Raw genomic sequence first — 24766 nt, 5'->3', positions numbered from 1 at the left:
TAAGAGAGCAAATATTTCATGGCTCCTGATCTTTTTAACCATAACAGTTTCTAAATGCCTGTACTGCATGGCATGGATATATAAGAATAAGTTATAGGGACAAGTGATCTCTGCACAGGTACAATGGACACACGTTTATGTATAAGAAAACTTTAAGAAGATGGTAGTTAGCAAAAAAAAATCATAAGCATTATCTAACTAATCCTAAATGTAGCTCCTTTTAGGAGATTTTATTCTAGTTTAAGATATCAATAATCTTATTATGACCTTAAAAGTGCCAAGAATTGCTTTTGCTCTTCATACTGTGTTTGCCATAAATCGCTCATGACTTTTATTAGATACTTAAAACAACTTCTTAACTTATAGAAATGTGTTTCACTTACCTTAGCCCTAGGATAAGAGTTTGTCCTTGAAAGCTCTTTCTAATTGTTTTGAAAAGGTTCAATAAAATCTGTTTTATAATTTATATTTTTACAGAACCTAACAGAGCACACAATGTTCAATTGCCCTGTATTTTTTCCATCAAGAAAACTATGTGTTGATAATAGTAGCTATTTTTTAATACAATGCAAGACTATATTTAAAATGTTGGATAATGTTTTTATTTTTTATATCTGTAACATCTTCCTTTATTAAAATTGTTTAATGTGCAATAAGAAATCAATATATGTTAGAAAGTAGTCAAATAGTACACAAAGGTCTCCTTTCATATAAACGTGATGCAAAAATAAACATTTGGCTTTCAGGATTATTACGTTTAACCTATTTCTTCATTTAGTGCTGATTTATTTACTTTAAGTTACAGATAAGAGAACTATTAAGTATTATAATTTAATCTAAGGTTCACAGTGAGCTTCTTCTACCCACTTAGTGCACATACCCAGACACACACATACCAAGACTTGCTAAATTTAGATATGACTTGCTTGACCCCTAAAATGCGTTTTCCAACCATAGCATCAACAGAAACTGATAACAACTTTATATCTCATCAGCAGTTGCCATCATTATTTCTGCCCTATCCTTATCTCCTTATAGGCATGGAATATTTCTAAAATACGACCATTCATTGCACAAGTTGCCACCAAATTTCTAGTTTGCTCTCCCATTACTGTATGTCAAATGTTTCCTACTGCAACTATCCAGAGTTTGTTCAGATACTGCCACAACTCAAGTTAATAATTACTTCACTTGTCAGACTGTAAGGGGATGATTTATCAACTTTTGAATTAGAATTTTTCCTGCACATCAAATTTCTTTCAGCAAAAACTCATGAATTAAAATGATACAGTCTTTAAAAGACTTGTATCTATAGAATGTATTAAGCACAAAAAAATAGTAAACCAGGAATGTAAAAATTCAGCATTTAAAAGCTGCTGAGTTAATGTAGAACTCAAGGGGAGCCATCTATGGCAAATTTAAAGCATTTTTTCAATGCAAATGTTTCAAAATTTTAAACCCATTAAAAATGTTAAATACAGTGCAAATTCAAGGTATTTTATTTTTTTCACAATTTATTCAAACTAGTTTTTATTTTCAGATAAACATTATATGAGTTTATTCAAAATGAGTTTTTTTTCAAAGTAGAAAAAAACTCTAACATAACACACATTTTAATTTTGATCTTTAATTTTCATCTCACCAACCACTCACTTTGCCAATCCCTACACTGGCTTTTGCCATCATTCAGGATAAGACTAGTGATGGGCGAATTTCTCCAGTTTCACTTCACTGTAAAATTTGCCAATTTACCGCGAAATTTGAATTTCTGCACCGCTGTCGAAATATTTCTTAAAATATTCCAACCCCCGCGACAATTCCGACGCTGGCGACAATTTTGACGCCCATTAAAGTCAATTTGTTTCGGCAATTTCGCAAATTTATTTGAAACACGGAAATTCCCAGCAAATTCATGCCTGGCAAATAAATTCACCCATCACTAGATAAGACTATAAAATCTACTGACCTTGATGTTCAAAGCAGTGTGGTACTCTAGCACAATATAGGACAGATTCATCAAAATGTGAGATTTAGGGGTCATTTTCTAAAACTCGAATTAAGCTAATCTTTTCATGAAAAAAGTCAACTAAAACTCCCTTCCATGAATTTAAATAATTTATTCTTAATATTTTCTCAGAAAATACGGACAAAATGTTGGAACAAAATTGATTGGCAATTCTTATCATACGATTGACATGGTTTGGGGTATAATAGATCGCTAAAAAATTGAGGGTTTTTGAGAACACCTTGACCACATTTGAGGTCTAATAAATGAGCCCCTTGAAAAATTCACTCATTTTCTAGTCATTCCTATAAGAGTTTTAGAATTGTATTACAAAATGGTGGACTCTTACTTTCACTCCAGTGATAAATATGATTCTAAAAATCCCTTAGGAAATGCATGGAAAGTGAGTGAATTTTTCTCGTGAGTGCTAATTTCACATTTTAATAACCCTGATATCTCTGAATTAATCTCCAAGTAGTCTCCAAAACAGAGTCATTACACATTCATGCTTTAAAGATACACCTTAATTTCCATCCACACGACACTATTTATCAATTTCTATCTTTAAATAATTTCTGAAACCAAGTTTCTTTAGCAAAGCAAACCCTCTAGCTTATCAAATTACCTATAAACTCATGATTGTGGTGAGGAATAAAATATAATATAAAAAGTCTACCTAGGGAACCACTGTCCATGGCCTGTGACAATTTTCTCTCTCTTTATAATAATTAGGTTATGCAATGTAATATATAATATGGTATAATCTGTGCTACATTTCCTACATAAGGGAAGAGGGAGGAATTCAGTAATCCCCATTTTACCCTTACACCATTGCCCCATTTATATTGTGCCTTCCAGTTCTGGATAGGGTATCTAGAGTATAGACCCTAAAATAAAGAAAATAAATATATTCCCTCTCCCTAGAACCTACAAGTTTTGTCAGGATTTGATGGAGTGTCTGATCTCAAACCCTTACCTGTCTTACTAGTATATATTGGGAATGTTTATAGTTTATTTTATGTTTTTAGTTATTTGCTATTAAAAATGTATGTCTTACATGTGAGTTAACAAGGAGAAGCATGATCAACTATCATGCAATGCATATATCTCTAAGTAGGTCTGCAATAGTTAAAGCTCTATTAACCCCAGAATTTAAGCTCTATTTGTGTAGAATTTGCTTGTGAAATAAGCAGTAGACCCCTATGATGCCCTTTCAGCAGAAGCTTTTGCTATAATAATAGTGCAAATAGAGAAGAGAGTGGAACTAATATTAGAGCATTGTTATAGCAATCTAAATAAAGAAAGCAGTGCACCTGTATGCCTAAAAATGCTGCATTGTGGTGTTAAAATGTTCTATGTTTATAACAAATTATTGAATGGATTTAATTTTTCAGATGCATGCCAAACTACTGTGAACACAGAGGTCAATGTTCACAAACTTGGAATGATTTTTACTGTAATTGTTCAGATACAGGATACAAAGGAGCTACTTGCCATTATTGTAAGTATATATTCTCATTTATAATGTCCGTATCTGACATTTTTCCTGCTGCTTCTCTTTTATTAGTGTATCTCCAATTGTTAAATATATTGAAATGTAGATATCATTGCATATTTAAATACTAAAGTGTACATACTATTACATAATGATACCTGAATTGTTCTATACTATTTCGTCATGATACCTTGACTGTGACAGTGCTTGCATGTGTGTTATCCAGTCTAATCATTGTTTTTTATATTGCCATTTTTAGCAATGTTCTGAAGTACTGTAGTTATTATTGTTGAGAAACCCTCACATAAGAATACACTTTTAGTAAACATCCAAAATTAGGCATCTCTTATACATGAAACAAGAAAATATAAGACTTTATACTAGACATCTATCTAGTACAGTACATTACTATACAAAGGTAGACTTTTCCAGTACCCTCATGCAAAGAAATGTACTCCACCTTTACTCTTGTGATATACCCCATGTTGGCCTAGGCAGTACCTTTTTTCAGTTGCTTACCTATGTATAATGTTGCCCAAAAATAAATGTAAGTCTAAGAGGCAGATTTATCAAAGGTTGAGGTGAATTTTTGAATTAAAAAAAATCTATCTATTTTTTGTGTACTTCGACTAGGAAATAGTCCAAATTTGATTTGAAAGTTTGGGAAAACTTCTATTGAAATTTGATCGAATGCGCTATTACTTCGATTTGTACGATTCAAATTCGGCTGAATATGGACCTATTCGATCAAAAACTGACCTATTCGGTCAAGAAAAACCTTTAACTTAATTTCAGTTGGTCTTTTTGAATTTTGAAATTTTTCAAATTCGAAATTTGACCCTTGACAAATATGCCCCTAAATGTGTATATTAATCTCATACACATAAGGGCATATTTAACAAGGGTCAAATTTCGACTTTGAAAAACTTTGACATTCAAATTCAAAAAGACCAACCAAAATGAAGGTTTTTTTGGCCGAATAGATCCGTTTTTGATCGAATAGGTCCGTATTCAGCCGAATTCGAATCGTACTAATCGAATTAATATCATATTCAATGGTTTTCCCAAAAAAAACTTTGATTTCCAGAGAGTCCACAAATTCTCTAAATAGGTTCTAGGAGGTCCCCCATAGGCCAAAACAGCAATTTGGCAAGTTTTAAATGGCGAATGGTCGAGGTTGAATTTTTGAAGAGATGCTACATGATAAATTTCGATATTCTAATTTTTACATTTTTTTTTCAAATTCACATCGAATTTGGACTATTTCCTAGTTGAAGTACACAAAAAATAGCTCGAAATTTATTTTTTTTTCATTCAAAAATTCACCTTGACCTTTAATAAATCTGCATATAGTCGGCCGAACTGGTGCCGATACCCAGGCCCGGATTTGTGGCATGGCTACAAAGGCCCTGGCCTAGGGCGACAAGTCTGTAGGGGCGGCATGCTGCCCAGCCGCATTCTAAGTGCGTGCGTGCTCCTGCAGGGGTACATGGAATTGTGTGAAAATTTAGCAGCCGGTAGGGCCCTGCATTGCATAGATGCTGGGCACTAGGACCCTGTGGCACAAATCGGCCTCGGGCTGCACAGGACTGATATCCAGGTCTGCCGATACCTCCTCCTCCTGTGCATACACTGCATATGAGTCTGGGAGCAAGGCTGTTATATAAAAATAGAATTGAATTAGCAAGCGTAGGATTTGTATCTCTTCCATTTTTGCAGATTGTGATCTGCACCTAATCTACTATGATAATCAAGCCCGAAGGGTATGCGGGACTGTCTGGACACCATGGGGTTGTTCGGGTACGATTTAATTGGTTACTCTATAGGTGTAAATTTCCTAGTTCTGCAGCAAGTTGTAACCTTGTAGCTACATTTGTGGAAGAGGCACGAGAATTCACTTTTGAATGTAAAATCTCTGATCTGATATCTGTTTCTATTTTATAATCTAAGTTGCCTACTATAAATCACAAGAGGTGCAGGAAGGTAGAAGAGGGCAGCATGTCCATTTCGGTCTGGCCAAACCAGTGCCGATACCTTCTCCTCCTCCTGCGCTGCCGCAGCCGGGTGTGAGTGTTTAGCGTGGAACTTCGGTTGAATGCTGTGTTAGGGCAGCAAATGTGTTCCTTATATTCGTTGCTTATCTACACCTAGGGGCAGATTTATCAAGGGTCGAAGTGAATTAGAGGGAATTTTCTAAGTAAAAAAAAAAAAATTTCGAAGTAATTTTTTGGATACTTCGACCATCGAATAGGATACTATGACTTCGAATTTACTTCGACTTCGATTTGAAGTAGAAATCGTTCGAATATTCGACCATTCGATAATCGAAGTACTGTCTCGTTAAAAAAACTTTGACTTCAATACTTCGCCAAATTAAACCTAAAAAATTAAAGTCTTTAGAGGTCGAAGGAAAATCCTTCGATCGATCGCTCGAACGATTTAATCGTACGATCGATCGATTTTACTTTGGTAAAAAATCCTTCGACATCGATATTCGAAGTTGAAGTATTTTAATTTGATGGTCGAATATGAAGTATTTTTTACTTCAAAATTCGACCCTTGATAAATCTGCCCCATATTGTATATAATAAAACATGACACAAGCAACTCTCCCTAAGGTAACATATAAAATAATCTACATTATTGCTTAAAGGTATTTCTTCTACAACAGGAAATATTGCTTATGTTTTGTTATACGTGTGAATTATCTAAAGGTTATGTGAATATGGGTCAGTTTGCAGCAGCCAGTAGCAATAGATTTTACTGGACATCTGATTGAATACAAATTTCTTTCTTTCCTTATTAGCTTACTACTTCTACATCAAATGCTGTGCCTGTTATTGCATTACCCTTTAGGTTTTTATGTGACTTTAAAATCTTTAGTTTTTTTTTGCATGAATGGTTAGTTATAGAGTGCACATATTTTAAACTTGCATGGAAAAGTGCACTCTGTGGCAGTCATTTGCCTTTATCTGTTTCCTTCGTGTCTGTCAACCAGTCATGTTTTATTAGAAGGATTCAAAAAATAGCTAATCATCTGTCTGAAAGGATCAGGTCTTATGCCACAGATGCTCAAACCTGTCTTTGGGACTTGATAACAGTTAGTGTATATGAATAACTGCACAGCACAACTTGTATATAATACAATTATTATTCACAAAACATTCAGTGTTGAGGCTTGTGAGAAGGGGCTATTCTGTGCAGTGCGTCACTTGAAGCAGCAGACACAATGCCATCAGTTGTGAAGATTTTACATTGCTAGCATTTAAAGAGATAAATTGTCATATAAGAAACAGGGAATTTACAAAGTTTAACCCAATTTTACACAATTCAGTGAGCAGTACAAATTTTGCACCATTATCTGTCATAAAATGTTGCTCTAATTTGCCATGCTGCAATTATTAAGGAATTCTGGGAAAAGTGGCATCATTCCTCAGTAAAAACATACTGAATTGTCCAATCTCTATACAGGCAGGGGATCTTTATCTGTAACACCATTATCTAGATAGTTCTAAATTAGGGAAAGGCCATCTGCCATAGAACTGGGAAGAAGATATCGGCACAAGGCATTACTGTTGCAGGGAGCACCCTGCTCGTTTATTGTGCAAGCATGCCTGACAAAGGGGTGTGTCCCCGAAACGTCGCACAATAAACGAGCAGGGTGCTCCCTGCAACGGTAATGCCTTGTGTGCCGATATCTTCTTCCCAGATCAATTGTTAGGAAGCTGGATCCTCTTATATTGTGCACCGGGCTGATCTCTCCAAGGGTGTGTGATTGTTCTAATTGCTTATGTGAGACCATCTGCCATAGACTCCATTTTATCCAAATAATCCAAATTTTAAAATAGTATTTCCTTTTATCTGTTATAATTAAAAAGTACCTTGTACTTGATCCCAACTAAGATATATTGAATCCTTATTGGAAGTTAAACCAGCCTATAGGGGTTATTTAATTTTTACATGACTTTCTAGTAGAAAGGCTAACAGGTCTCCATACCTGTACTTGATTTATGTTAGTAAGTGAACCCTAATATCTTTTCAAAGATGCCTTTGTTTATTTAGAATATTCTATTTACTAAGGTTCTTCATTGGTTGACAAAAGGATTTTCTGCCACCTCCGCTATGGAAATACAAAGAATTCTTACAATATTTTTATAGGGCTGTTCCATATTGCAGCAATTATACAAGAGTAGGAGAAGCAACAATAAGCAACCTGCAGACTATATGAATTTGGAAAATATTCATTACAGTATCTGAAAAAAGGCATAGGTATAATGATACAACAGGACCTAAATCCAGGTCTAGTTACCAATATGCATTTTTGAAAGCTAATAAATTGTTAGTTGGTATGGCTTACTAGACTTTTGCTGATTTTAATTTATAATTCATATGTCTAATGCAAACAGCTTCTTCCAAAGAGACATTACTGTATCTGACCTCTGACCTCTGCGCTGTAATTTGTGAGCTTTCTGTATTATAAAAAGGGTATCTAATAATAATCAAGAAAAGTAAAACGGAAACCCAGAAAGTAAAATACACTTATTCCCAATCATAAAATAAGGATTGATTTAAAACAAAATCATTAGCATTTTTAACAAATCTCACACTGTTGGACAATAATTGTCAACATCAATACAATATCTGTTAGGAAAATGGTATCTGATTCCACGTAAATCTTTATTAATCCATGATTATTTTACATGACTCAACTAATGTTTTTAAAAATTACCCTTTATAACCAATTTTGCTGCTATATACCAATGCAGAGCTATGTCTAAAAAAATCCTCATTTACATAGGTTTAGCCAACTGTGCCATTTTATCGGAGACTCCAAATGTGCTATTGATCCTCTTACAGCCAAATCCTTAACCATAAACACTAACCCTAATGTACAGCTGCTAGTAAATAATTTTCTGCCTCACTACCAATTCATAGTAATGCTGAAATGTATTTATGTATTTATATATCAATTCAACAAAATCCTCCGTAGACCTGAATTATGCTAAAATTAACAAGCAATCTTTTTTGGAGGATTTACCAAATCAACGATAGTTGCTGCTGAATATAGCTCCCGAATAAAAAAAAAACCAGGAGAGACTACTCAAAGCAGTTCATTCAACTGAACTATATATATATATATATATATATATATATATATGAACTGTAAAATTGAAAGAAGCCTAAAATCCCTTTCTGACTATTGTAAAATATTCAGTTTGCCACCAGTAAATTGAGTTTTTCAACATTTAAAAGTACTAAATTCATGGTTTATTTACCATCTATTTTAATTTTGTTTTGTGTTGTTTGGATTTATCATTTAAGACTTGATAAATAGCCTGTTTCTGCTATGTTTAATTTATTGGTGTTTTTGGACAGCTACATTGCTGTTATTTCCTCTGGCCACCATGAACTTGCTAGGTCATCCAAGCATCTGTCTGAATCAATATCAATATTTCATTACACTTGATTATTCCGTTCATAATATGCAAATAAGTCCAGTTATTTTGCATTGTATATTTTACTAGAGTGATATATTTGCAGATACCGTCTGTTCCTAAATTAGGCCTGTAGATGTTCATCTTATTTTTCCAATGCCAGTTCATCATTAATAAAACACTTTCTTTATTCAGCTGTTGTCTTGCTGCTGGCTTTGCTAATGTAGGATTTCAGAATGTAAAAAGAGCAGCTGCGTTCCTGCAGTGCCCACCAACCCATTATTCTATGTTTAAAGGGCAAATACAAAAAAAAATTCCAAAGTTATTTATCTGGATACATTTTTCAAGTCCATGGCTGAAGTTAGTGTTGGTCTATGCATTTATGTTCATTTACAGTATGCAGATAAAACAGTACCTGTTCATAAACTCAGCATTTCCCCATGTGTATTAATCACGGTGTCTGGGTTGGTGCTCAGTGTGTTAGTGGAAAAAGGCAGAGTCTGTGCTTAGTAGTGGAACCTATATTGATACTGGAACCTACACTATTCATTTATCTTTATGTTATTATACTATATATATTTATAACTGTAATGTGGCTCCTGTATTCTTGCCTTACAAATAAATGTAAAATGACTAATTTACAAACATAGGTTTTAACTACAACAAATGTTTATCTATAGACAACCATGTGCCCTCTCTATGACATATATTAATTTATATATATTCTTGCCCTCTTGTCTTTTCTAAGTTTATCTATATTTCTCTAGGTGTGCTGAATAAGCCTTCCAAAAATTCAATCTGCTGCATGAATATGCCTTTATGTATTCTGCAGTAATGAAACAACATAAAAACATCCTATGTTCTCTAGCAGCCAATTTTAATTATATACTCTTAATAAGCAGAATATCTTTAAAAGGGGGATTATAAATGGCTCCAACAACATGCCAAAGGGAGCAGGATACAGCCCCCAGAACCAAGGGGGCAACCTCAAAATCATAAATAGAAATGTCCTCCAACCCACAATGATGATAAAAACCAAAAATGTAGCTGAAATTCGCAAAATTTGCGAAACGGCGAAAAATTTGCGAAACCGTTTTTGGTGCCGGCGCCCGTTTTTGACGCCGGCGGGCGTTACACGAATTTATTCACTCGGCGTGAATCGCGCAAATTCGCCGCAAATTCGCGCCTGGCGAATAAATTCGCCCATCACTAATTACAGCTATCAAAACATCACTGACCCAATTACAAATGCAATTGTGCAAAAAACAGAGGGGTCTGCATTTGGTTTTTTTTGTGTGTTTTTTTAAATGAAATTCCTTTAGATTGGACCTACTGATCCATGTGTACAAAATATTCCTTCATTTTACAGAAGATATTGACCAGACAAAGTAATTTGATAAGAATCTATATGGAAAATATAGATGTTTCGTAATAGATGGCAATGTGCCTACATGTGTATCTAAGTGATCTTTAATTTGTTATGGATGAAGTGTTCCAATGGATACTAAGACCAGTAACAGAAAACCCCAAAGACAGGGATTGGATTGTTCCCTTACTGCAGCCTATTGAGATGCTGGTAGAAAGTGCTGGAAAGGGATTGTTTCCTCATATATATTTTTCAAAAATATAGAGAAAATATAGTTCAGCATAATGTAATATCAAGTTTTAACATCAAATTTACAAGGCATCGATGAAAAGAGAAAACAAAGTTTAAATTCGTTTTCAATTTTGATTATATTGATGATAATTTATATACTACCCATTGTAAAGGCAGTATGCTTATTTAGACAAACCATGTGTGTGAAAAAAAGAAATGAATGTACAAATAAAATCAAGTTCTTTAGGCAAGTTCTTTTTTGATCCTCCTGAGACTTCTGTCATGCTACAAAATGGCTTTATAAATGTACTATTGCGGCAGATTTGCAGACTCTTATAATTTTATTTTATGAGCATTAAGAAGCTCTTTAAAGGGTCTTTTTTGTCTTACACCTTTTTTATGAAACATCAATATTGTTTTCATTAGACAGACATACAAATACTAGATATGATTTGTGTTATAGCACTAATGAGTCTGCACTCTTTTTAATAAATAAATGAAAAATATTCAAGCATTACGACACTGGAGGACAGATTTTGAAAGTTTGTTGATTTTTTTATCTCAAATTAGGCAGCGAGATTAAGCATAATTTGACTTGTAACATAATTTCATCTCACTCTCAGTAGTGGAATGTGTTCCATTAATATGGCATTATAGGGAATCAAAAACGACAGATTGATGAACTCTGCTGATAAAGGAGTTCATTTACCTAATAAATGCTGCTAGCACTGGCATTAAGCAGTTTATTCAAGCTGCAAGCTGATGCCTTTTGTTGGGCAGGACTAGTTTTATATTTTTAGTCATATAGCACTACTTGTGCATGTAGCACAGTACAGAAGAACAATACAGTAACAGATGGGTTAATGCAATACAACAATAAAATACAAAGAAATAGAACGTTTATTGACATTTATGATTAAGTGCTAACCGCTGATAAAATAGTAAGGAGGGACCTACCCTATAGAACTTATGGGCTGATAACCACTACTTGAGCCCTGTGCTTAACCTCTCTTCCCCATAGTGTATACATCTACCTGGATGTATCGTACCTGGTTATTTTAAAACCAAATGGTTGGACACCAACATCTATCAAATTAAGCTTATGGCTAATAGATGTTAAGGATTTCAAAGTACAGGTATGAGACCTGTTTTCCAGCTTGGGACCTGGGGTTTTCTGGAAAAGGTGGTCTTTCGGTAATTTGGATCTCCATACTTAAAGTTTACTAAAGAATCATCAAACTATTAATTAAACCAAACAGAACTGTTTGCCTCCAGTAAGGATTGATTATATCTTAGTTATGATCAAGTATAAGGTACCATTTTATTTTTACAGAGAGAAAGAAAATAGGTTTTATATATTGAATTGTTTGATTAAAATGGAGCCTAAGGAAGATGAACTTCCTGTAATTCGGAGATTTCTGGATACTAGATTTTATTTTTTTACTTTTTTCCTAAATAATTAATTGTAAAGTACATACAGTATCTTCAAATTACTTGACAATTGCTTTGTTTTCAGGCTTGTCCAAACGTAATCATCCCTGTACAGTATTGTCTGCTTAAATCAAACATTTAAAACAAATGTTATACCTGTGTATTTACACATTAATGTCCTTGTGTATTTATTCACTTTTCCAAGATCTATAAATAACATAAAGAACAATATATGTAAAATTTTGCCTCAATGTATATGTTTATATATACTTTACTACTTTACTACTATATATTTATATGTATATTAAGAGAAAAATAGTTTGTATTCATTTGATATGTATTAATATGCATGTATGTTCTGTTTTAGCGGTTTATGAAAAATCATGTGAAGCATACAAACATAAAGGAAATACATCTGGATTCTTTTTTATTGATTCTGATGGAAGTGGTCCCTTAGAACCATTTACCGTATACTGTAATATGCTAGGTAAGCTGGGTGCATTAAACCTTATTCTTGGCAAGTCTATTATATTGTGTGATAACATAAACCTGTCAATATCATATAATAATAGCACTGATTATTAAGTCATTTATTAGTAATTCACTCTTTTTTTTCTGCGACTTAAAGGAGAATTCATGCTTATCAAAGAAGCAAGTTACAACTGTTGAACATTATGTTTTGGGTTTTCGCACCAGACCAAGGCAACCACAGCTCCTTAACAGTGAAGATCTGTGCCACCAAAGATGCCCCAATAGTTCCTATCTTCTCTTCTGCTGATACACAGTACAAGCTTAGGGGCCAACTCAATATTCTTCATATATAAAATAGAAAAGTCACAGTTCAAGTCTGATCAGAAACCGTAACAGCAATAGATTCTACAGTATGACAGATGGACCTCATTTTTTGCTTGACGATTTGTGATGACCCCTAAGCTTAGGTTCTCAAAAACTGCCCAGACCACACTGAGCATTAGAGATGTCGCGAACTGTTCGCCGGCGAACTTGTTCGCGCGAACATCGGGTGTTCGCGCTCGCCGGAAGTTCGCGAACGTCGCGCGACGTTCGCCATTTTGGGTTCGCCATTGTTGGCGCTTTTTTTTGCCCTCTCACCCCAGACCAGCAGGTACATGGCAGCCAATCAGGAAGCTCTCCCCTGGACCACTCCCCTTCCCTATAAAAACCGAAGCCCTGCAGCGTTTTTTCACTCTGCCTGTGTGTGCTGAAGAGATAGTGTAGGGAGAGAGCTGCTGCCTGTTAGTGATTTCAGGGACAGTTGAAAGTTTGCTGGCTAGTAATCGTTTTGATACTGCTCTGTTATTGGAGGGACAGAAGTCTGCAGGGGTTTGAGGGACATTTTAGCTTAGGTAGCTTTGCTGGCTAGTAATCTACCTTCTACTGCAGTGCTCTGTATGTAGCTGCAGTGGGCAGCTGTCCTGCTTCTGATCTCATCTGCTGACTGCTGCAATAACAGTAGTCCTTGTAAGGACTGCTTTTATTTATTTTTTTGTTGTTTTACTACTACTACTACTACTACTACTATAAGAGCCCAGTGCTATTAGTCTAGCAGTGTTGGGGAGTGGGACTGGTGTGCTAATTTGCTGCTCCTAGTAGTTCAGCAGCACCAACTTTAATTTTTTTTTTTTAATATTCATTTTTTTTTATTTTACTTTTTTTATTTTACTACCGCTGTAGTAGTGTATAAGTTGACCTTTTAGGCATTATTTGCCCTGTAGGCATTATTTGCACACTGTTTTCTTCAACCCGCCATCGAGCTGTGTGACCTTGTTCCCATTCTGTCTAAATATCCATAATATTACCGTCTCCAGAAAAAACACCGGAGTCACTTTTTTCAAGCAGCATTCATATATTTTACGTAATCCGTATCCACCGCTGTAGTAGTGTATACGTTGGCCTTGTAGGCATTATTTGCACACTGTTTTCTTCAACCCGCCATCGAGCTGTGTGACCTTGTTCCCATTCTGTCTAAATATCCATAATATTACCGTCTCCAGAAAAAACACCGGAGTCACTTTTTTCAAGCAGCATTCATATATTTTACGTAATCCGTATCCACCGCTGTAGTAGTGTATACGTTGGCCTTGTAGGCATTATTTGCACACTGTTTTCTTCAACCCGCCATCGAGCTGTGTGACCTTGTTCCCATTCTGTCTAAATATCCATAATATTACCGTCTCCAGAAAAAACACCGGAGTCACTTTTTTCAAGCAGCCATAATATATTTTACGTAATCCGTATCCACCGCTGTAGTAGTGTATACGTTGGCCTTGTAGGCATTATTTGCACACTGTTTTCTTCAACCCGCCATCGAGCTGTGTGACCTTGTTCCCATTCTGTCTAAATATCCATAATATTACCGTCTCCAGAAAAAACACCGGAGTCACTTTTTTCAAGCAGCCATAATATATTTTACGTAATCCGTATCCACCGCTGTAGTAGTGTATACGTTGGCCTTGTAGGCATTATTTGCACACTGTTTTCTTCAACCCGCCATCGAGCTGTGTGACCTTGTTCCCATTCTGTCTAAATATCCATAATATTACCGTCTCCAGAAAAAACACCGGAGTCACTTTTTTCAAGCAGCCATAATATATTTTACGTAATCCGTATCCACCGCTGTAGTAGTGTATACGTTGGCCTTGTAGGCATTATTTGCACACTGTTTTCTTCAACCCGCCATCGAGCTGTGTGACCTTGTTCCCATTCTGTCTAAATATCCATAATATTACCGTCTCCAGAAAAAACACCGGAGTCACTTTTTTCAAGCAGCCATAATATATTTTACGTAATCCGTATCCACCGCTGTAGTAGTGTATACGTTGGCCTTGTAGGCATTATTTGCACACTGTTTTCTTCAACCCGCCATCGAGCTGTGTGACCTTGTTCCCATTCTGTCTAAATATCCATAATATTACCGTCTCCAGAAAAAACACCGGAGTCACTTTTTTCAAGCAGCCATAATATATTTTACGTAATCCGTATCCACCGCTGTAGTAGTGTATACGTTGGCCTTGTAGGCATTATTTGCACACTGTTTTCTTCAACCCGCCATCGAGCTGTGTGACCTTGTTCCCATTCTGTCTAAATATCCATAATATTACCGTCTCCAGAAAAAACACCGGAGTCACTTTTTTCAAGCAGCCATAATATATTTTACGTAATCCGTATCCACCGCTGTAGTAGTGTATACGTTGGCCTTGTAGGCATTATTTGCACACTGTTTTCTTCAACCCGCCATCGAGCTGTGTGACCTTGTTCACATTTTGTCTAAATATTGATAATATTATCGTCTCTAGAAAAACCACTTGAGTTACTTTTTTCAAGCAGCATTCATATATTTTACGTAATCCGTATCCACCGCTGTAGTAGTGTATACGTTGACCTTGTAGGCATTATTTGCACACTGTTTTCTTCAACCCGCCATCGAGCTGTGTGAGCTTGTTCACATTTTGTCTAAATATTGATAATATTATCGTCTCTAGAAAAACCACTTGAGTTACTTTTTTTCAAGCAGCATTCATATATTTTACGTAATCCGTATCCACCGCTGTAGTAGTGTATACGTTGACCTTGTAGGCATTATTTGCACACTGTTTTCTTCAACCCGCCATCGAGCTGTGTGAGCCTTGTTCACATTTGTTAATATTGCTAATATATGTTCTAGAAAAATTGAGTTACTTTTTCAGAACAGCATCATTGATTTACGTATCGTTTCCACGCTAGTAGTGTATACTTACTTGTAGCTTTATTTGCACGTTTTCTTCAACCGCCATCGAGCTGTGTGACTTGTTCACATTTGTCTAATATTGATAAACGTTCTGTTATTCTTTTTCAAGCACTCTTACGATCCGATAGCTTTGTGTAGTTGACCTTGTTACATTTTGCCTTTTAAATCATGTGACTTCACATTTTTTATATTATCGTCTCTAGAAAAACCACTTGAGTTACTTTTTTTCAAGCAGCATTCATATATTTTACGTAATCCGTATCCACCGCTGTAGTAGTGTATACGTTGACTTTGTAGGCATTATTTGCACAGTGTTTTCTTCAACCCGCCATCTAGCTGTGTGTATTATCGTTTCCAGAAAAACCAACTGAGTTTTTGTTGTTGTTGTTGTTTTTTTAAAAATAATGCCAGGCAAAGGCAGGCCGCCACGCAGAGGCCGTGCTAGGGGCCGTGCTGCTATGCAATCCTGTGGCCCTAGCAAATTGCCCAGTTTTAAAAAGCCAATGACCCTGAACTCCCAAAATGCTGAAGAGGTAGTTGACTGGCTTACACAGCACACCCCATCCTCTACCGTTTCTAACTTTACCACAACATCCTCCTCATCCTCCACTGCTATGGCCACCCCACGTAACACTTCCTCCACCACCGGTGCCCCTTCTTCACTGGGGTCAGAGGAGTTATTTTCCAATGAGTTTCTTGAACTGAGTAATGCGCAACCATTATTGCCAGAAGAAGATGAAGGAGATGAGGACCTTACACCAGATTTAATTCTGGCAGAGAACACGATAGAGATGGACATAATGAGTGATGAGGAGGAGGTCCCCGCTGCTGCTTCCTTCTGTGATGTGTCAGAAGAAATTGATGCATCTGAGGAGAATGATGATGAGGAGATTGATGTTTTGTGGGTGCCTAGTAGAAGAGAGCAAGAGGAGGGTAGTTCAGATGGAGAGACGGAGAGTCAGAGAGGCAGTAGGAGAATAAGACTTAGAAGAAGCAGGGAGGACAGCCCGCAGGGATCAGTAGGGCAACAACATGTATCGGCACCTGTGTTCAGCCGGCCAACGCACCCGCCATTGCCGCCAATACCGCAAACTCCGCCAACTTCTACTGTTACCGCCAGATCGCACACTTCCAAAAAGTCAGCAGTGTGGGATTTTTTTAATGTGTGTGCCTCTGACAAAAGCATTGTAATTTGCAATGAGTGCAGTCAGAAACTGAGCCTTGGTAAGCCCAACAGCCACATAGGTACAACTTCTATGCGAAGGCACATGAGCGGCAAGCACAAAGCACTTTGGGAGCAACACCTCAAAGGCAACAGGCAAACTAAAAGCCACACTCCTTCTGGTCCAGCATCTTACTGCTCTACCTCTGCTCTCCTTGACCCGTCTGAACCACCCTCCACTCCGCCTTCCACCTTGACCACCTGTTCCCATTCCCAGTCATCTGCCACCAGCCAAGTTTCTGTGAAGGCCATGTTTGAGCGTAAGAAGCCAATGTCTGACTGTCACCCCCTTGCCCGGCGTCTGACAGCTGGCTTGTCTGCACTCTTAGCCCGCCAGCTTTTACCATACCAGCTGGTGGACTCTGAGGCCTTCCGCAAATTTGTAGCAATTGGGACACCGCAGTGGAAGGTACCCAGCCGCAATTTTTTTTCTAAAAAGGGAATACCACACCTGTACCAACATGTGCAGAGCCAAGTTACCGCATCTCTGTCACTTAGTGTTGGGCCAAAGGTCCATATGACTACTGACGCATGGTCCTCCAAGCATGGTCAGGGCAGGTATGTCACCTACACTGCCCACTGGGTGAACTTGGTAATGGCTGGGAAGCAGGGAATGGGTAGCTCAACAACAACAGTGGAGTTGGTGTCACCGCCACGGATTGCACGCGGTTCTGCCACCACCTCTACTCCTCCATCGCTCTCTACCTCGTCTTCTTCTTCTTCTTACTCTGCTGCTGGGTCCTCCTTCTCCTCCTCCACACCTGTGCACCCCAGCTCCCCCTAGGCTATTCGACGTGCCAGGTACGCCGTTGTCACGCTGTCTTGGGGATGACGTGCCTGGAAAGCAAAAACCATACCGGATCTGTACTCCTGTCATCTCTGCAGTCACAGGCCGATCGGTGGCTGACCCCACACCAACTGCAGATCGGAAAAGTGGTGTGTGACAATGGAAGCAATCTGTTGGCAGCGTTGAGACTAGGCAATTTAACACATGTGCCCTGCATGGCACATGTGTTAAATTTAATAGTCCAACGTTTTGTCTCCAAGTACCCAGGATTCCAGGACGTTCTCACCCAGTCCAGAAAGGTGTCGGCCCATTTCAGACGTTCCTACACAGCCATGGCACGCCTTGCTGACATTCAGCAGCGCTACAACATGCCAGTCAGGCGTTTGATTTCTGACAGCCAGACTCGCTGGAATTCAACGCTCCTTATGTTGGAACGTCTGCTGCAACAACAAAGGGCCGTCAACGAGTACCTTTTTGAACTGGGTGGTAGGACTGGATCTGCACAGCTGGGGATTTTTTTCCCCCGTTACTGGGTGCTTATGCGCGATGCCTGCAGGCTCATGCGACCTTTTGAAGAGGTGACAAATATGGTCAGTCGCACCGAAGGCACCATCAGCGACCTAATACCCTTCGCTTTCTTCCTGGAGCGTGCCGTGCGACGAGTGACAGATGAGGCTGTAGACCAGCGTGACGAGGAGCTGGAAGCGCGCGATTTCTGGTCGGAATCACCAGAACGAACCCAGGCACCTGCTGCAACGCAGGGAGAGGTGCCAGAAGTGGAGTCAGAGGAGGAAGGTGGCTTTGTGGAGGAGGAGGAGGAGGACCAACAGGAGCAGGCTTCCCAGGGGGCTAGTGGTGACCTTTTGGGGACCCCTGGTCTTGTACGTGGCTGGGGGGAGGAGACCGTGGATGATGCAGTCCTTGATAATGAGGAAGCGGAGATGGATAGCTCTGCATCCAACCTTGTGAGAATGGGGTCTTTCATGCTGTCATGCCTGTTGAAGGACCCCCGTATCAAGAGGCTTAAGGAGAAGGACCTGTACTGGGTCGCAATGCTACTAGACCCTCGGTACAAGCATAAAGTGTCAGAAATGTTACCAACATACCACAAGTCCGAAAAGATGCGGCATTTACAAACCAGCCTGCAAAACATGTTGTACAATGCTTTTAAGGGTGATGTCACTTCAGGAACTCATCAACATTCCAGGGGCAGAGGTGCCAGTAATCCTGCCACGAGCACACCTGCAAGGACAAAGCCCTTTGGCCAGTCTGTAACGTCAGACATGCAAATGTTTTTCTGTCCAAGGCAGCGCCACAACCCTTCTGGATCCACCCTCAAAGAACGCCTCGACCGGCAGGTAGCGGACTACCTGGCATTAACTGCAGATATCGACACTCTGAGGAGCGATGAACCCCTGGACTACTGGGTGCGCAGGCTTGATCTGTGGCCAGAGCTGTCACAATTTGCCATGAACCTCTTGTCTTGCCCAGCCTCAAGTGTGCTCTCAGAAAGGACCTTCAGTGCAGCAGGAGGGATTGTAACTGAGAAGAGAACTCGCCTAGGTCACAAAAGTGTCGATTACCTGACCTTTATTAAAATGAATGAGGGGTGGATCTCGGAGGGTTACTGCACGCCGGAAGACTTGTTCTGACTTCTATGCAGCTGTCCTTCTCTTCAAGCCTCATGACTCCACACACAGCTGTCCTTTAGCGTCCTCCTCCTCCCTCCGCCACCGTTACAAACTAGGGTGCAAACCCTACTGGTTTAATTTTTTCTGGCCTCTGTGCTTCAGTGGCTGCGACCAAAAAAATGCCTATTTTCTGCATTTATATGACATAATTTTTCTGGCCTCTGTGCTTCAGTGGCTGCAACCAAAAAAATTTATATTTTCAGCATTTATATGGCATAATTTTTCTGTCAACTGTGCTTCAGTGGCTGCGACCAAACAAATGCATATTTTCTGCATTTATATGGCATAATTTTTCTGGCCTCTGTGCTTCAGTGGCTGCAACCAAAAAAATTACTATTTTCAGCATTTATATGGCATATTTTTTCTGGCAACTGTGCTTCAGTGGCTGCGACCAAAAAAATGCATATTTTCTGCATTTATATGGCATAATTTTTCTGGCCTCTGTGCTTCAGTGGCTGCAACCAAAAAAATTTATATTTTCAGCATTTATATGGCATAATTTTTCTGTCAACTGTGCTTCAGTGGCTGCGACCAAAAAAATGCATATTTTCTGCATTTATATGGCATAATTTTTCTGGCCTCTGTGCTTCAGTGGCTGCAACCAAAAAAATTTATATTTTCAGCATTTATATGGCATAATTTTTCTGGCAACTGTGCTTCAGTGGCTGCGACCAAAAAAATGACTATTTTCAGCATTTATATGGCATATTTTTTCTGGCCTCTGTGCTTCAGTGGCTGTGGCCAAAAAAACTGGGCAAACAATGCCTACAAGGTCAACGACGTTGACCTTGTAGGCATTGTTTGCCCAGTTTTTTTGGCCACAGCCACTGAAGCACAGAGGCCAGAAAAAATATGCCATATAAATGCTGAAAATAGTCATTTTTTGCCATACGTTGACTCAACGTATATGGCAAAAAATGACTATTTTCAGCATTTATGTGGCATATTTTTTCTGGCAACTGTGCTTCAGTGGCTGCAACCAAAAAAACTGGGCAAACAATGTCTACAAGGTCAACGTATGGCGAAAAATTACTATTTTCAGCATTTATATGGCATATTTTTTCTGGCAACTGTGCTTCAGTGGCTGCGTCCAAAAAAACTGGGCAAACAATGTCTACAAGGTCAACGTATGGCGAAAAATGACTATTTTCAGCATTTATATGGCATATTTTTTCTGGCAACTGTGCTTCAGTGGCTGCGTCCAAAAAAACTGGGCAAACAATGCCTACAAGGTCAACGTATGGCAGTTGTTTAAAGAGAACAGTAGATTACTAGCCAGCAAAGCTACCTAAGCTAAAATGTCCCTCAAATCCCTGCAGACTTCTGTCCCTCCAATACAGAGCAGTATCAAGCAGATTACTAGCCAGCAAACTTACTATCATCTGTCCCTGAAATCACTAACAGCTCTCCCCCTACACTATCTCTTCCAAGCACACACAGGCAGATTTTTCAGATACATTTTTGCCCTTGATCCCCCTCTGGCATGCCACTGTCCAGGTCGTTGCACCCTTTAAACAACTTTAAAATCATTTTTCTGGCCAGAAATGTCTTTTCTAGATGTTAAAGTTCGCCTTCCCATTGAAGTCTATGGGGTTCGCGAACCGTTCGCGAACCGCTCGCATTTTTGCGCAAGTTCGCGAATATGTTCGCGAACTTTTTTCCGACGTTCGCTACATCCCTACTGAGCATGTGCAGTGTCGCTGACACATCTAACAAAATCCAACATGGTCACTCCCTGTGCACAACTTTGAAACATTCGCCTTGTGCATTAAGTTCAGTAGATACAGTAGAAAATGTCTACCCATAGAAATTAAGATGGATTTCTTTGAAATTCAATAGGTGCAGAGCTACACAATAAATATATTTGCATGTTCAAAAAATTATAGAGAAACCTCTTGGGGCTATCACCAAGCATTGGTCCAGGATGTGCACCATTTTCTGTTTTTGCATTTGAAAAACAAGATGCGGTTTTAACATTTCTCCTGGGTAGAACATATGTTTATAATATATCTATGAAACTGAGCAGCCAAATAAACTATACTAATCTCCTGGTTTTTCACTTTCCCCATTTTATTCTTTTCATTTTATATCTTTTTTTTACTGAAAGTGTTATTTTAAAAACACTGTAGTCTGGAGATTTTTTTTTTACATCAATGACACTTATCAAGTGATTGCCTTGGGAGAATAAGGAGTACAATTTGCTAAATCTAAGTTAAAAGGTTAGCCTCTTTCCTTTCAGATCAAAGAAATGTATTTTTCCATCGTCAGGAATTTGATTTATGTCTTCTGTATCCATCAGTGTTTAAAGAAACAGGAGGATTTAATACTGTTTCATTGTGTGCAACTAAAATTGTAGATACTTTATATGCAATAGAAATATCTGGTAGAAGATCAATTCACACTTCTACAACTAGTGCTGCTGTTTTTCCAGACAGTGTGGTAATGGTGGTGGTAATGGTAATTCATTTTATGAATGGCGTATCACTTAATGGATGTGGTTTTTTTTTGGTCTTTTCTATTCATTTAAGTTTATTTGACTTGGTAGTACAAAAATAATTATGTCATATGATTGGAGTACGGTAAGTGGAGTAAGGCAGATGCAATAGTTATAATCGGTGCAGTCTGCTATTGCTTTTCTAATCTCTGTTAAATAAAATCATTCTATAGGCATGCTGTTAATGCCATTTGAAGTACCTAAATAAACTCATGTTTGCAGTATCTCAGATAGAGCAGAGTATTAGCCTTTTATTAGAGCGCAGTCAGTATGTCAATTTTTTATGATTAAGATAGGATTGAAGTTAATTTTACATGATGGGACAAGTTACAGAAAATTATATAACCTCCAGCTCTTCCATGTGGTCGGAAAAAAGAGAAAAGGCACAGGTTACATAGTAGATAACAAAAAGTTCTGTAGAATCCCATTGTATTCTACTAAACTAATCTGCTATGTGAACCGGTCTCCTTTTTCAGCTTTGTATGGCTGCCCCCATGGCTACACAGTAGCTTGTTTATATAAAACACACTAGTTTTACCAGAGTAGGGCAACAGTACATTATAATTTAAGTACTTTTTTGGCATTACTGTTCCTTTAAGGGACACTTAGGGGCGTTATATACTAAACTCTGAATGCAAAAATCACAAAAAAGTCGTGATTTTTTTTTATAAAATCAGACTTTTAAAAAATCAAAACATTTTTGGAATTTATTAAACCCTGAGGATGGAAGTCAGAATCTGAAAATCCAGCATCACAAACCTGTCGAGGTTGCATATAAGTCAATGGGAGAAATCCCAATGATTTTTGATGAGCGCAGAGTTTCGTGCAATTTTTCGGGTGATAATCCCCAAAAAATCAGATGAAAAAATCATGAGAATCTGATTTTTTTTCCTGCAAAGCAAATTTCGGGAAAATGTAATAATAAATAAGCGTAGAAAGCCTGAGCGGATTTGATCAGAGTTTGTAGCAGAAAATATTGAGATAAATTCGGACTTTGATAAATAACCCCCTTAATGAACTCACACACCCTCCAGAGAAGGTAAATATTAAGCCCCTTGTCATTGTGTTATTTACACTGTTAATTTCCCACAAAGAAAAGGCCATTATGCTAGAAAAAAAGAGATTACCAAAGCTTTTCTCAGATACATCTCTCTCTCTCTCTCTCTCTCTCTCTCTCTCTCTCTCTCTCTCTCTCTCTCTCTCTCTCTCTCTCTCTCTCTCTCTCTCACAAGACAACTGGTAGCTGAATATAGAAAATAAAATTGGTTCTTAAATTGCCAATTGCTACTGTCTGACACAGACATATATATTTTATGTTTGTATATAAATGTAAATGCACTGTATCTGTGCGGACTACTTAGACACTCCATGGATGTTGTTTATAATTCATTTTGACAAATATCTTACATCAGAATACCACAGAGTTTAAAGAATCCAATCTCTAGGGTAAATTCAGATACCTTCAAATAATTATACTTAAGGGGACTCCAAAATTAAATTAAATGGGAGTTTTTTATTCTAAAGTCATGCTTTTTTTTAATCAGATGCTGTTCTATAATGTCAAATAAAATTATAGGACAAATTACAGCTTTAACCATTTGAGTGGGAATAATATGGATCATTCTTAAAACACGTGCACCAAAAATTGCTCACGATGCTATTGAGATAGTTGTCAAAACTAGCTATTCAATCATATGGAAGTCCAGTGGCAAATGGCTATTGTACTGGTCTGGTAACTGATCAGTACTAAAGTGGGGTGTTTGGCTCTAACTTTGTATATTTCCCCACTTAATATAGGCGGCTGATTTATAACATTTCTAATTTCTTTTACAATCTGAACTTTTTAGCACTAAAAAACCTTGCATGTGATTAATAGTTTTAAAAAACTAATTTTCCATATTTATTAAGTGTAAAAAATACAAAATAGAGTAAATAAAATATTAAAAATTTTAATGTAAGATTATGCCATCTAATAACTGCCGAGATCATGTCAGTGGGAGTTATTATTAGAAAACTTTAAAATATTTAGTTACTTCAAGGTTTTATAATTTTGCAAAGTATTTTTTTTTTAAGTACATTAGTAAATGTACTTAAAATTCAAAGTAAATGAAGATTTCAAGGCTTTTGTATTCTTCTTCAGTTTCATTCTATATTTTTATTGTTCATGCTTTTAATATTTGAATCTCATAAATAAGTAATCATTCATGTTTTTTTAAAATGTATGTTTAGTTGTGGTAGAATCTTAAAACTACACAAATTCGAATTTTCATAAATCATTTTCTTGTGTGGAAGAGTCCCTTACACACTTGCTTTTTCACTTGGTTATTAATGACCTGGAGATGGGCATTGAAAGTACTGCTTCTATTTTTGTTGATGATACCAGATTGTGCAAAACTTTAAGATCCCTGCAAAATGTTGCCACTTTGCAAAGTGATTTGATCAAACTAGAAAACGGGACAGCAAACTGCAAAATGAGGCTCATTGTTGTGCAAAATTAAATGTATAACTTAATATAAATGATAAAAGTGTAGGGGTGAATCCTTAATAGAGAAGGAGCTGGGGGACTTGTGGTTAACAAGTTGTCTTATACCAGACAGTGTCAATCAGTTGATACTAAAGAAAAAAAGGAGAAGGAAACCCCCTGGGCGCAAAACCCCTCCCCCTCCCTCCTCCCCCCTGGCCTACCTGTCCCCCTGGGCAAATGCCCAGAGGGGTGAGTAACAAGTTAGGGGCATTTGCCCAGGGGGACAGGTAGGCCAGGGGGGAGGAAGGAGGGGGCAACACAGAGGAGGGGTTTTGCGCCCAGGGGGTTTCCTTCTCCTTTAAATTAAAAATGCCATTAATTCAAGGGCCTATATAATAAT

At 37.7% G+C, this 24766-nt stretch overlaps 1 protein-coding gene across 2 annotated transcripts in view; it reads left to right on the top strand.

The window, feature by feature from the left end:
- Positions 1-24766, top strand: part of LOC108695542 (contactin-associated protein-like 4) — a 181362-nt gene that overhangs the window by 107860 nt on the left and 48736 nt on the right. For both annotated transcript variants that reach the window (XM_041564659.1, XM_041564662.1), the window contains 2 exons: positions 3400-3506; positions 12331-12450. In XM_041564659.1, the coding sequence (XP_041420593.1) occupies positions 3400-3506; positions 12331-12450 (227 nt within the window). The remainder of the gene's footprint in view (positions 1-3399; positions 3507-12330; positions 12451-24766) is intronic.

This window comes from Xenopus laevis, chromosome 1L (assembly GCF_017654675.1).
Source record: "Xenopus laevis strain J_2021 chromosome 1L, Xenopus_laevis_v10.1, whole genome shotgun sequence".
NCBI lineage: Eukaryota > Metazoa > Chordata > Amphibia > Anura > Pipidae > Xenopus > Xenopus laevis.
The sequence above is the reverse complement of the archived record's forward strand: the minus strand, read 5'-3'. Positions and strand labels throughout refer to the sequence as shown.